Source organism: Varroa destructor, unplaced genomic scaffold (genome assembly GCF_002443255.2).
Source record: "Varroa destructor unplaced genomic scaffold, Vdes_3.0 BEIS01000005.1, whole genome shotgun sequence".
NCBI lineage: Eukaryota > Metazoa > Arthropoda > Arachnida > Mesostigmata > Varroidae > Varroa > Varroa destructor.
The window spans coordinates 14,775,514-14,789,733 of record NW_019211458.1 but is presented as its reverse complement, the minus strand read 5'-3'; the positions used below and the strand labels follow the sequence as shown (position 1 = coordinate 14,789,733).

General features: G+C 44.6%; 1 protein-coding gene and 1 long non-coding RNA gene across 16 annotated transcripts in view; one reads left to right on the top strand and one right to left on the bottom strand.

Moving 5' to 3' along the window:
- Window positions 1-14,220, bottom strand: part of LOC111250973 (uncharacterized) — an 81,291-nt gene that overhangs the window by 32,818 nt on the left and 34,253 nt on the right. For 7 of the 9 annotated variants that reach the window (XR_015329363.1, XR_015329367.1, XR_015329365.1 and 4 more), the window contains one exon: window positions 13,279-13,660. The exons of the other annotated variants lie outside the window; for them this stretch is intronic. This is a non-coding gene — a long non-coding RNA (uncharacterized LOC111250973). Of the gene's footprint in view, window positions 1-13,278; window positions 13,661-14,220 lie in introns of those variants that run through there. 9 annotated transcript variants of the gene reach the window in all.
- Window positions 1-14,220, top strand: part of para (sodium voltage-gated channel paralytic) — an 83,802-nt gene that overhangs the window by 54,834 nt on the left and 14,748 nt on the right. For 4 of the 7 annotated variants that reach the window (XM_086991572.1, XM_086991575.1, XM_086991571.1 and 1 more), the window contains exons 12-19: window positions 2,371-2,669; window positions 3,457-3,630; window positions 5,173-5,348; window positions 6,555-6,789; window positions 8,665-8,766; window positions 11,406-11,539; window positions 12,276-12,712; window positions 13,532-13,962. In XM_086991572.1, coding sequence (XP_086847698.1) covers window positions 2,371-2,669; window positions 3,457-3,630; window positions 5,173-5,348; window positions 6,555-6,789; window positions 8,665-8,766; window positions 11,406-11,539; window positions 12,276-12,712; window positions 13,532-13,962 — 1,988 coding nt within the window. The remainder of the gene's footprint in view (window positions 1-2,370; window positions 2,670-3,456; window positions 3,631-5,172; window positions 5,349-6,554; window positions 6,790-8,664; window positions 8,767-11,405; window positions 11,540-12,275; window positions 12,713-13,531; window positions 13,963-14,220) is intronic. The other 3 variants (XM_086991573.1, XM_086991576.1, XM_086991574.1) reach the window with 2 other exon arrangements.

Sequence of the window (14,220 nt, the reverse complement as noted above, 5' to 3'; positions counted from 1 at the left end):
AACCCCTTGATAGGGAACGCGAACTAACCAACAGGAACTACTCAAATACTAATGTAATTTCATTATCCATAATATCATGCAAATATCTCCTTCTAAATTAAGCTAGACCGACACCATAGCAACGCATTATGTCAATGTAGTCCAAAATCTGAGCGATTAGAAAAAGACCGGCCGGACCCCGAAATGCCTCTGCTTACTGCCCTTGCTGCTTTTCTGCATGAGTAATTACTGGAGAGCGTTCAAAACCCACAACGTCCGCCCTTATACAATTCATAACCGTAGAAGTAGTCACAGAATCACCAACAAACAACAAACCACAAGTTTCACTGATTTGCAGTGTGGCTTAATGCTTATTTGCTTTTGCTTTCGATTGGGACTAGATCGCGTGAGACAACAACGGATCACTTTACAGAGTTTCACCTTCGTTCAGCGGTAAATATGAATCAGCCGATCTTCATTCGATTTTAGTCATCTGGCCAATCACAAGCCTATGCTACGGCGAAACTTTCAGTAGGCGCCTCTGAGCGTATTTATCGAATTTCTAATACTCTCTGATCAATTGTCGTACGGCAATTTGTTGTAGCCATAAAAATCGTGCCGATCACATCTTTCTAGGCCCTGTACCGTTCGACAATACACTTCGAAGCAAATAAAACCAAATTGATGGTCAGATCAATCATCAGTAGAATCCTAAATCAGTGATGCTCTATTTTTGCTCGAGAAATATGTACCTTTGCGGAACTTGATCTCCCTGAATCATGCGGTCCTTTGCGATCATACGTACGTGTCACGCGACGAGTCTTCCAATATCTAAAAAGGATGGTTGGGTGTTGCTTGACGATCGTCTATCTAGCCATCACTATTCCGTCTGATTTTCCCGAGGGATAGCTAGCATCCATTAGTCGGTATTTGTCAGTAGCCATTGTCGTTACGTAATAGAATTGCCACTAGGTCTTCATCGAAGAATCATATGTTAGCATCTTCAGTGAGAAAGAAATTGAGATTAAGTCGTACTGTTAATGATTGTTGATGTGTTGAATTTATCGACGGCTAAAATCATGACCTTCGTGTTTCTTTTGCCAACTAAAACGTGTGCCTCCGGCATCGATGATCTGATCAATGTGGTGCGGAGAGCTAACCTTCTTTTCTTTTTCTCTCTGTTAGACAAACGTCCATTGAGCCCATATCAGTATTCAGAATATGAAGATTTTGTTCGCATCGTGGAAATCCGCGACATTAAAAAAACTAGGGGAAATTATTAATTAAAGGCTAATCAGATTCACTGGTTACGTGCACCGCGGTAAGTAAGCAAGAACTCTACTATCGCATTAGCGATCTTGTGAGCGTAATAGATCAAGTACGCTTCACAGTATGTCCAGTCAGCTCCGCGATGCATCCGCGTGCAGCCGCGTCGTCCATGCCAGTTCAGTGGTCTAAGTCTTCCTAACCCAGTGTATTATTGTTACCTAAGTAATGTGAGGAGTAATAGGTAAGGCGACGAGGAAACGATCAGACGTCTTGCAAGGTTAGGTTACAGAGGTTCTGTATTTTTCTAGAGGATTGTTAGCGCTGAGCTGCCAACGCTGTTTATCTAGCTACGTGTTATGTGTCGATATGTTGTGAGCCCGGGTCGAGTTAAATCGATTGGTCTGATGACGTTGTTATCAATGGCCGCTGCATCGGGCCCCACCGGCAGGCGTGATACGGTGTGCCTGCGGCTTAGGCCACTTTTCGTTAGGGAGCAAGTCCCGAAGTCATTTGGCGTACACAGCGCTTAGAATGAACGTATATTCGCCTGACTGAGTACTCCCTTCTTCAGTTCAACGTGCTTGCGCGTTAATTCCGCTGTCTGTTTCTAAGCCACGGTCATGGCTCAATTTGAGACTCGAGATCAGATGGTGTTGCGTCAACAAGTCGATCGCTCCGCAGGTAAATGTAGTCATTGGACGATATGATTGAAAATGACTCCCAGCGATTACTAACGCTGCATGCGTCACTCGTGTTCTGAAGTCTCAAATTGGCTGAAATAGCCACAATAACCGCTCAAGCAGAAAGCAATGATTGGCAACATCTGGTCAAGATTCAGTTGGTCAGCTACACGAGAAGGAAGTGGTAAACAAGGACTTGGTATGAAAAATGCAGAAGCAGTGGAAACTCGGTCCCATTGGTGTGTTTTTTCTATTTAGGTTTAGATAGGGTCTTTGGTGGCTTGTCTCGTCGTGTCACGCAGGCGGACGGGCGGGTCGAGCACGCGGAGGCCAATTCGCACCAAAGCACTGCAATTCACCGCTCAACTAAACGCATGATCGCGTTACTAGGTAGAGTTCGTTGTATGTTAACGATCGGGCCAACTGCACGTCTAACGCACAGTCTCCATCTATTATTTTTCCACAGATGACGAAGACGAAGGCTCTCTCGAGGAAGAAGATGTCGAAGCCAAATGGAAGGAAAAGTGTCTCGCTGGCTGTTTGAAATGTATCGACATTTTCTGCGTGTGGGATTGTTGCTGGTGCTGGATACGCGCCCAAGAGATAATCGGTCTCATTGTATTTGATCCCTTTATGGAACTGTTTATCACGTTGTGCATTGTCGTCAACACGCTATTCATGGCCATGGACCATCACGACATGGATCGAGATTTTGAAAACGTTCTCCGCTCAGGAAACTATGTGAGTTCAATGGTGTTTTCTTCGTACATCATCTAGTCAAAATGTAGTATAGTATAATTCATGTAAAAGTAATTGTTATGGATTCAGTAGCCTGGCACACAGCACCTTCAACCATGTCATGTTAACAAACTAAGATGAATTTCTTTTTTTTTGCTGACAAACGTCTCAGTATCTGCTATTTCACTATTTAACATTACAACAAGTAAATACTCTCCCTTCAATGCTTCATTTATCCCTTGTCGTCGCTAAGCTGGCCGTATCTGAAGTGTACGTGATACAAATATGAATAGCTATGGATGTGGACAAGATGGACCTGCTGTCTACGAAGCGCAGTCTCAATTCGTTCACTCCGACAACATTCAGATAAGAGCAGAAGCAGAATGGTGTTTAGATTGACATTATTTACACGTGCAAGTATGCACGTACGCCTCGCACGGGTTGGCTTCGATTCGAGCCGATCCATAGCTTACATGCAGGAATATATCAAACACGTGCCATGTTTGCTGATCCGATAGAGGAATAGCTGACACAGTAGTACAATGGACCATACAAATCGCACGGCCTGATGCAAACAGAACATAGGGCTCAGTACTATTGCTGCCATCATCCAAATGGGCCAGTGCGATTCCGACATCTTTCAACGGTTTCGACACATACGTATCGGTGTTAAGCAGTAAGGCTAGAAACAAATTAACTCCAGCAATTAATAGTAATCATAAACGTCGTACCTACTTTGAAGCTTCCCTGTTACTTATTGTAGTTTGCCTTTGTCACTTTGTAATTTCAGTTCTTCACCGCTACCTTCGCCATTGAAGCGACCATGAAGCTTATGGCGAAAAGTCCAAAAAATTATTTTAAAGAAGGGTGGAATATATTTGATTTTATCATTGTTGCATTGTCGTTACTCGAGTTGGGTCTGGAAGGCGTACAAGGATTGTCTGTGTTGCGTTCATTTCGACTTGTAAGTAGTAACATTAATGCTAGTATCACATGTTAGTTAATATGTGAAGACAGTTAACATAACAATCATCATTGTTAGGCCAAAGTCATTTCCGCCCGCCATCACCACCCTCTGTTTCGTTTTTAGTGCTGAATCTATCCTCAGCCCCCTTTTCTGCATTAACACAAACTCCTCTACACATTCAGAACAATGTTTTCCGTTACTCTTTAAGCTTTCGTCGTAATCTGTTCCGTCATTCGTTCCGCAATGCATATGTGTGAGTCTGGCGCCTTGAGTTGACGAAGAACAAGAATGGTAGGCTAAGTAGATTGTAGCAGGTTGAGAGGGGAACTACTTTTATAGGACATAAACAGGATATAGGGAATGTAAGAAAAAAAATAAAAGAGAGAGAGAGAGCATCGCAATTAAGGCCAGTAGGGAGAAAGTGTCCTTATGCAGCGCATACACACGACAACAAGTCATGTTTCGCTACCCTTCTTGCCATATCGAGAGCAGCCGGACCGATCAAGGATTTACGTTCTTGTTAAGCATTGGAGATCTCGATACCGCGCACGCGAAGATGAGAAAGTATATTTTCAATTGACTAATGCTAGTCGCATCTTCATTACGATCGCTGGCCTGCCAGTGCGTCAACTAGTTGTCTATGCTCATCTGTACTGAAAGCTTAACTGTCAAATTTTGTGATTGAGTCGATGCAATGGACATTCTTCAGGGACAAAATATTGAGAAGAATGACAACGTCCATATAGCAGCAGTAGTAGAAACAGTCAGCGACAGCAGGCGAGACTGGGGGCTCGCTGTTTTTGCTCTCAAGCAGTGAGTTCTCTACAGCAAAGCTTCTACCGTATTTTGCTGTCTCATCTCCTTGATTCTGTATTTTTCGTAGAGGCAATAGCCTGCCAAAACATCGAGTCATGTCGTGCCTGTTTTTCCTTACTAGTGTTCGCTGCTGCATCAGCAGCATGACAAACAATAATAGGAGTAGGGTGCGAGGCTCATGCCAAGCTGCAGCGAGTTCGACCTAAGGAATTCACAACGGTGGCGGTGGTAGCCGCAGGCGTGAAGTCTAGGACTGGATCAATCCGTGCTATGAATGATCCTTCGGCGTTATGGCTTCATTGACTATACATACGGACTACAGTCAACGAATGGCAGCAGTACGGCCACACTAGTATCGCCTTCAAAGCCGCCATTGTTACCAGATTCTTATTCTGAATCCTGTGACTGCTCATCTTCGCTGCTGCTGCCGCAACTTCTTCGAACACAACACGGGGCTGAGTGAAAGCCGCTGCTGCAGATAAACCGGGATTTGCCAAATTAAACAGATCTGTAGGCAGTGTCTACATTATTATTAGGTCTTTGCCATTGCTACGTCGCTGTATCTCCCAGACTCTTTCTCCCTCCCTCCCTCCCTCTCTCTCTTTCTCCCTGTATACGTATATATATATATATTTCTCTCTGACACATTGCCGCGCGCATTAAACGCATTAACTAAAGCAATAAGTAAAAATTATGAATCGTTTCTGCGTGTGTACGTTACAGTTGAGAGTCTTCAAACTAGCCAAGTCATGGCCAACGTTGAATCTACTGATATCTATCATGGGCAAGACGATAGGAGCTCTGGGTAACCTGACCTTTGTGTTGGGAATTATCATCTTCATTTTCGCCGTTATGGGCATGCAACTTTTCGGCAAGAACTATCTCGACAACAAGTGTTTGTGAGTATCGCACTTCACGCTTTTTCCTTCGTTGGCTCATTGTAGCGCTTCTCACTCTCTGTCAGCTTCCCTGTGACCTCGCTTCTCTCTTCGTGATACTAGTACGATGTATGCGGCCCCACTCGACGAAGGCGAAGGTCAAAACTTGCTCCACGGTAACAACAGCGGTTAGCTTCCGCTGCTGCTGGTCGCGGGTGTGGGATGTGGCCAGCCTGCATATAGCGTATGGAAGGAGTTTGTTCTCATACAATAATACTACAGTCTGCGGCGCCGCCACCGCCGCCGCAGGCATCGCAACAAAAAGGCTACTGCTATGGTCATTCCGCCGTACAAGACGCGAACACATAGGGTCCAACTTCTAGGTCGAGCGCGGCCGCCGGAGTGACTTCGTTCGTGGTCTCGCAGGGTTTAGTGGGGTTGCCGGGAGTCAGTCCTCTGGTCGGTCGGCGATCGCTAGCTGCATCCACTTCTTCTTTAACCTGTCCTTGATATCCCCAACTATTTTCTCTGAAGCAACTTCTTGCTTGGGACAGGCAGGCAGGCAGGCAGGCCCAATATTATGTTTTGGTGAGAAAGCAGCTCGCAAGTTGACTCGACCACACCCTTTCATAACGTTAAGTGAGCCACCGACACCGTCCGAATAACAGAAACGATCAGAGATAGAGGGAGAAAGCCACCATCGCCACGGCCTTACAAACGGAGATAAGCGAGCGAACGCACTTACGTGTACAGAATTTCCATTTCGATCCGCCGCCGGCACCGCGGCTGCTGCCATTGCCCTAGAGACCCCTGGAATCCCCCTGTCTTGGCCTACGGCTACTGTCTTCCCATACTACCTCGGGTTCTCGCCGCTTTTGGTGATGCGTGCTTACACGTGCTATTACCGCGAGCGCCATTAGCGGTACTGCAGGTGCTATTACACTTGCTGGCGATGTTAGATGATTGCCGCAGCTTGGTACTAGTGCGACTACCCCAACTACATGAATCTAAGAACAGCGGTATGGAGTAACGCACCCAGCGGCTACCGCGCCGTCGCCGTTGATGTTGCTACAATCGATTTCAGCAGGTCGTTGATTATCAATAACAATGGCATTAAAGAAAGGCTCAATGAGTCGTAAACTTATCTGATTATTACTTTTTTAACAAATGATTCGATAATCTTTTCTTAATCCTGCTTATCGTCTGATCTCTCTATTTTCATTACAGATTCCCGGAACAGCAAGTGCCGCGCTGGAATTTCTTAGATTTCATGCACTCGTTGATGATTGTCTTTCGGGTGCTATGCGGCGAGTGGATCGAGTCGATGTGGGACTGTATGTGGGTCTCGGGCTGGCCCTGTATCCCGTTCTTTCTCGCCACCGTCGTTATTGGCAACCTGGTCGTACTCAACCTCTTTTTGGCCCTGTTGCTCTCTTCGTTTGGAGCTTCCAACCTTTCACAGGTTTGTAATCAGTCGTCCATCTTATTTGTTGCTTACCACGTTTTCACCACAGGCTCATTGTACGCTGTGCGATATTTTACGGCACTACTTGGCTAATTAAATGGCTAGTTATCACAGGGTCAGATTTACGTGCACTACACAGGACAGCGTTCGACTTAACCAGTCAACCCAGCAACGCTAATAAGAATCTATCGAGAAATAACAATACGCGTTGCTAGAAAATGTGCAATTAAGAGCCATCATAGTGGCTATTCGTTCGGTTGACAAAGCCGGCGAAGATCGACGACGGACAGGATGGAAGATGATGAGTGGCAGCTCGTTTCACCAGCATGTCTTTCTTTTATCTTCATTGTGGAAGTAGAAAGATGTTTCTTGTTGGCCAGCGTTTCGAGGTTGCTGTTTATGGGAATAGTTGCACTGACGTTTTTGAATATAGGTACACGAGATATATGTCACAATAACACATCATTCGGCCAAAGCGACCCGGCCGTCGACGGGGGGCAAATGCGACGTCGAGGGCGACGGGAGCAACGTCAATTTTGTCAGCGGAGAGAACCACCTGCTCGCCATCGCAAGAGCATAGGATGGAGAAGACCTTTCCACAAATGGCGTCCGAAATGGAAAAATAATGCATTAGTTTATTGTTCCCTCAGATAATCGACATTAACGGAGAACAGCGGGATGCAAGCGCGCAGATTGGTAAAAAAAAAAAAGAAAGATAGAGTAGCAGGTGCGGAAACAGGAGGAAGCGAGGAGATTGTACGAATGGGGGCGAAAGGAGCTAGGAAGTGGCAGTAAACGCGAGGCAACCGACGGAAGATGCGCTCGGACGATACGTAGAGAGTAGGCGCTGCCTAGCGGGTCAGTTTTGAATAATATTTGCTGATGTTTCCCGTATCAGCTTGATTTTTCCTCTGTGTCGATGCGCCTTAATACTCATGCAAAGATATACAGAAGGATTTGTTATTTTTTATCCATTGCCAGTCAAAGCAATGGTCCAGTTGGTTATTAAAGTCGAGTATGATAGGCAGCTGGAACGTCGATTAGTAGACTATATTTGAGCGAAATTTTATTCAAATATCACCGACATGATCCTAGTGGACAACTGAAATAGCTAGAGAGAGTAGTGTCTTGCCATACGCCGGACAAACTTTGCCAAAGTCAGTGTAGACGACAATGTAGAAGTTTAGGGAACCTAGAGGCTGATCACAACCACTGCCACAATATAACTATCGTTGGCAATAATGGACAGTAGCCTATTATACAACGTGGATTTTTTTGCCACTTAACAACAATGTGACATATTGTCCCTAACGAGTGTGGGTAAGGGATGATGGTTCGATACTGATATCTGAAGCTGGTGGTAAATTGTTCGGACTTTTAATGTACAAATAACTATTCTAGGCCATAAGTGCATGTGTGCATTTTCCGTATTCGTTACGCAGGGACAGAGATCTCTTCAAGTGATCATATTGAGTTTTTGTTTTCGGAATGTTCCTTCCAAATTAAACTGTCTAAGCCCACTAGCGATGAACACAAATAGCCGTAAAAATATACTGAATATAAGATACGTAAAAATAAAATGATCAATCAGCGGTTTTTTCGATTGATCGTAACCATCACGGCCGGCACGATTGACGTCAGTAAAACTACTAGGACTAACCCATAAGCAAAATGCTTGTACTACGTTGAATACCGTACAATGATGAACCATTAGACTTAAAGAAACTTGTATTCGTATGCTAAAGAGAGCGTATGGTTTATTTTCTATGAAGTGTGAGAGTATATGAATCGACACGTGTAAGGGTGCCAGGTAATACACATAGTGCAATCTAATTCTCCTGGCACCTTCGAATTTGACTTTTCGAATTTCAGGCCAATCCCGATTCCGGCGACACAAAGAAATTACAAGAAGCTATAGACCGTTTTCATCGAGCCGGAAGATGGATTAAGAAAAAATTTCGAGATCTATTCATGGTAGGTTACCATATGCATGAGTTGTGGGGTGCATCGAATCGCGCACGACAGCTTGTACGCCGGCAGCGGCAGTGTGCACGCCAACACAGCCAACAACGTTCTCACTCTCGACTCCCATACCAAAGCTAGTGCAGCTACTAAATCAACGTAACGAGGTCGGTGCACGTATCAGTTATGCATATAATCGATACCTGCCTAACTAGATCTGCTATTTCCTTTCAATTTCAATTAGCTCTTAATCTAAAGGCTCGTACTTTTTGCTACTGTTCTCGATAATATAGTAGCCATCACCCCTTTCGAGCAGAGGGTTAGGTTGCGATCTAAAACAGATAAAAACTGCATCTCAAACCTAATCGTAGCAAGTAATTTCGTAACGCCTATATAGAGATGGCGGAACGGGAAATTCGAGCAGATTTAGACGGGGGAACGGGGGGGGGGGGGGGTATACGCAGCCCGCGCGGTTTCCCTGATTGAGTCAAAGCGTGTGAACGACACAAACAGAAAATAGTTTTCCCTGCACCGCCAGCAGTCGGTGAGTAGTTTGTAAAAATAGATGAAAAAGCAACAGGCAGAGGCTGTCTGCTGGGCGCCTTTTTTTTTGCTACGAACTTGCTTAGTGGATAGAAGGAACTGGGTCGGTCGGAATCAGTCGAATGGACATGAGCTGTTGTTGATATTCAGCAAGACGCTTGGTTAGGTCGATACTAAAGAGGGAAGGCACATGGCTCAGTGAGCAAATTAGGTAACTGACGCGTGAATTAGTAGGGCTTGCTAATTAAACAGATAGCTGAATTAGAAACAGAAAAAAATAATCTGTCTGTAGAGAGCAGAGAAACGACTTGGTTGTAAATGAACACAGCAAAGTATCGATACTGTATAAAAATAGCCCCGCACTAGCTACATCTAGAATCTATTATTAGTGCACTGTTTATATACTATAAAAATCGCGGTCGTTTATCTAAATAGAGATTCTAGAACGTTCCGTAGTACATGCGCATCCTCATATAATAGCCGATTATCTAAGTAGACCGAACTATATTCGCATAGCACTCAATTAGTATAAAGATTCATTTAAAAAATGTATCCAATTTACCTCGTAGTCATCGCCTTTTTATTAGAAGTACTGCTATATATATATATATATAGGCACATGAGATGACTTTCTTCACCTTTAGGCCAAGGTCGACTATATTTTGGGTATTCGTTGTTGGGCTATCAGCATCTTTTCGTTGACTAGTCAATTTAAAGCCGTAGAGTGCCCCACAGCAAGAGCATGCATCTTGCTATCAAGACCAGTTCAGCACAGTAAGCCTTGATATTCCTTAGCTGCACTGCCTTGTTTTTATACCTCTATGTTGGACCTAAAACAGCCACCCAGCATCGGTGCAAAATATTGTGCAGGCCTTTTTACGAATTTCGGGTCGTGCCATCTACCGTTTTTCTGTTCTATTTTCCCCGGTTAAGTTTGGCCCAGACTGCTCATAGAAAATTGGGTAATTGAAAGCCGTTTCTAGAAGGGGGTTTAGGGAAGTGCTAAGCTTAGCTTAAGCGCAGCAATCCCTGTTGTCACGGTTCCCTCCATCCTCTTCCTCGCTTCCAAGGTCTTTCTAAGAACAGGTGCGGCAATTGTGATGCCAAGAAAGGTGACCTTAGGCTCAGTATAACTACTCCTTCCGACAACGAGGGTGGCATAGCGCCTGCTGATGGTACGAGACGCTGAGGTGCTAATAAGCTTAAAAGCCAACTCTACAACGATGCTCGGAGCGACCTTATTACACGTGAAGTATGCACACACACTTGCATGCAAATTGCATTGGACATAACACTAACCGATCGAGTCAACGACCATCGGGTAGAAAACCCGCAGCAGGTTTGGCCTTCGGCGTGCGCCCTCGAACTTGCGTCGCACGTCTGCGTACTCATCTGTGCCTGGCATATGCAATTTAAGGCACAATTTCATAGGAAAAAAGGAAACAATTAGAAATATTTCTCATTTTTTATCAGGTTGTGCCTACCAATTGACACTCACGTAACAGACGACAGACGAATCTCTACTTTGCCAAGCTATTTAAAAGCTTTCATCGTGGATTGATGATCTCTAAACTTCAATACTGAAATATACTCCTCTGTTTTGTCTGGTAAGATCCAACGAGGATAATAGTTTACCGACGATAAAAGAGCTTTACATCACCTTTGCACCAAATAGAAACCCAACACAAATAATGTACGTACGTATTTCTTCATGTCGTGTCCCAGCATTAATTCCATTCGTTATGGTCTAATCTCTTTCTATCAAACCCATTGACCTGGCCCGTAAGCGACGAGTACCCCATTTTCGAAGCGATTTTCCGTAAACTTACTTAGTCAATGCCCCTTCAAAGCAGAGCACCCCGACGAACTGATTTGGGAAAAGTTCGCGTGCTGAACATTAAGTTAAGCTAGCTTAGTTTTTTTGCGAGGCGCAGCTTTTCGAAACCAAAACCGGATCGTCAATGTAACATGGGAAGTCATATGATTTATAGTGCCAGAATGGCCGCAGAGCTATTGCCTTAACTGTCACTATTAATGGCTTAAGTGTTGGTAGGCCACTGCCGTTGCCGGTTGGGACCTCACAGGTCTTGGTTGTTTCCACATTGCAGCTATGTTCGGGTAAACAGCGCAACCAGATCTCGGATCAAACCTACGCCGAAGACCTGGACCTCGACACAGGGGTCATTATTATGGATGGACAGGTTATTAAGAAGGATAGCCCCACGCCCGAACTCATCGATAGGCAAGTATCCATAAACAAAAAAATTCACCTTGCCGGATACATAGAATTCAAGCTAGATTTCTTCGCTAACATTTCTTTTAGCCCGCAGATGTGGGTATCCTTCACACTGGTGATGCGTCTTATGCTGGTCTTAGGCTCCAGCATTGGACTCTATTTATAGTGGACAATAGTTCCTACATCTTTACCAGGCCAGAACAAATGAAAGTTAGCAAACTGTTACCGGTTGTCCTTTTAAAGTTACTACGTTACTATAACTTATTAAATTTATTGCGTAGAAGAAGGTTTTTCGTAAGCGCCACATGACCGTACTGTACATAGTTTCTAAAACTAATTTCAAAAATATTCAAACAAGAGAGACCATAAATAAATCATATGGCGTCATTGCTTCTAAAATAATGTTTCTAATTTTACGCCCGGCACTGTCGTCAAACATTTTATCGGCATTCCAGCTATGTTCAATCAATAACGCGATAATAACACTACCATCAATAATGCGATTCATTCACGTTTTTGTTTTCTATTTTCATTAATTCCGCTAATATCGACGGGATTTCCTCTCGGTGCTCCCGTTCCTTTTCGTCTCTGTTTGATAACTCTCCGCCACTTTTGATAACCGTTGATAAAAGCATTGAACATCATTGCGTCACATTATGCCGTTTGTTCCTTTTTGGTTCACTTATGTCGCTCGGATACCTGCTCGACTACTTCTGTACAACCTGTTCCAATCCTTGATCAGGTTGGATATTGGTTTTCAAGCTGATAAGCAACAGGCGCAGGTGATTGTAATGCAAAAGCTTAAAAACAATTCCCGACCTATCATTGGCAACTCAAAGGAATTTAGCAACAAAGTTCATCCAGGCCCCGACTTTTGCCTGGTAAAGCCGAACGACAACGGCGAAGGCCTCGTGCAAGACACCGAGCTTGGGGCCTCCACGCCGCTCAGCTCGCCTTCCTGTATAGTTGAACAGCCTCTGTCTCACGACAGTGTGGGCCTGCCACCTGGTGGACAACAGCGGACAACTACGACTACTGCGGCAGTTGGAGGTGGAGCGACACCTGCCATGGAGAACAATCTCACCACCCCACTCACGGCCGGAACCGGCTTGACGTCTGTTCGTTTCAGCGGCGAACCTCCAAACCTCGATCAACACGAGAACAACCCCCAGTTTGCCGGTAAGCTCCTGATACTTCAAAAAGCACATAAGCTGTCTCACTCACCACGTCACTCATTATTACCTTTTCTATTACAGATTCTAGTATGCCTTCCAAGCTCCTAACGACAGCAAAACAACCCATTTTCCCGTACATAAATAGAGTGAACCCGTAATTGAAACGAATGGCAAGAATAGACACACTTATAGACAAACCGCCAAACTTCAGCCTGAGACATTACCAGCAGAAATTATAAATAGTCAGCTAACATCATTTGCCACAAGTAACAGAAATGTCCTGTAGTGTTCCTGCTCTATATATTTTTAACAGTATCTTAAAGGATGAGGACACTAGTGGAAAAACATTTTAGTAAGCTGAGCCCGCCTTTAGAGGCAATTTGTCAGACAAAGTATGCTTGTCTGCTGTTCGTCTTGTGACCGCCAGTGCTAATCAATAAAGCTTTGGTCTATCAAGTACATGTTCTCTATTCGATATAAATACAATTTGCTCGGAAAGAGTGTTTTCTAGTTACGGCGACCGTACCTACATACTTTACAAATGTTCAGAGATCGACACATTTATACTCGTTATTTTACTCGTTCCCTTCAGTTGTATGTATTTATTCATTAGCATCATTAATATTCTAGAGTTCTACTTTTTCTCCACCCATCGGTATAGCGATTTAGATGCGTGGCTGCATTTTCCACTGTTTATCTCAAACTTTGTTTTTACTATCGTATATGTTATCTAACTGCTCTATCCTGTCGTTGTTCTTTTTCGTTGTGACGTTCTTCGGCCGTTGCTGCCCTTATGGGTGAACTCACGCCTTTGTGAACAAAGACGCGACGCCTGTAAGCCTGGCCGCATCTAAGGATAAGTCCTCCGGCGACGACGGGGATGAAGTTGATGGCAAACTGGAGGGCCTCGCGGATGACGTCGGCGACGGCGGCGACGCAACCGTTTCTCTGCCTGCAAACGCAGAAGGAAAAGAAAACGCTGGTGGTAGTGATGTAGGGGCTGAAGAAGACAAGGAGCAACTAGAAGGCGGCGCCCTTGAAACAGCCGCCTCTGACCTCATCATCCCTGAGCTGCCGGCCGATTGTTGTCCCGAATGCTGCTACGTGAAGTTCGCCTGCTGCTGCATTTTCGATGATTCCCAGCCACTTTTTGCCAAGTACAAATTGTACCGGTCGCAAGCGTTCGCTCTGGTCGAGAATAAGTACTTCGAGACCATTGTCGTCGTCCTCATCTTGACCAGCAGCCTCGCCTTGGTAAGCGGTGTCGGAGATAGGTACTGTTAAAGATAGGCCGTTTCAGTTAACGCCGTATCGTATGAAATTAAAGTATCGGACGTAAGTGGGCTACGACATCTTCCAGCTAGATAAACCGATGCTGGAAGATCAGTTCCACGTTTAACAGCGTTATAATTTCCGTTACTGCTACTTCCTTGTTTGCTACTATGTATATATGTAGATCGCTTAAGAAGTCCACTAGAGAGGAAGCCTTAGATGCAAGTGTAAACGGTACAG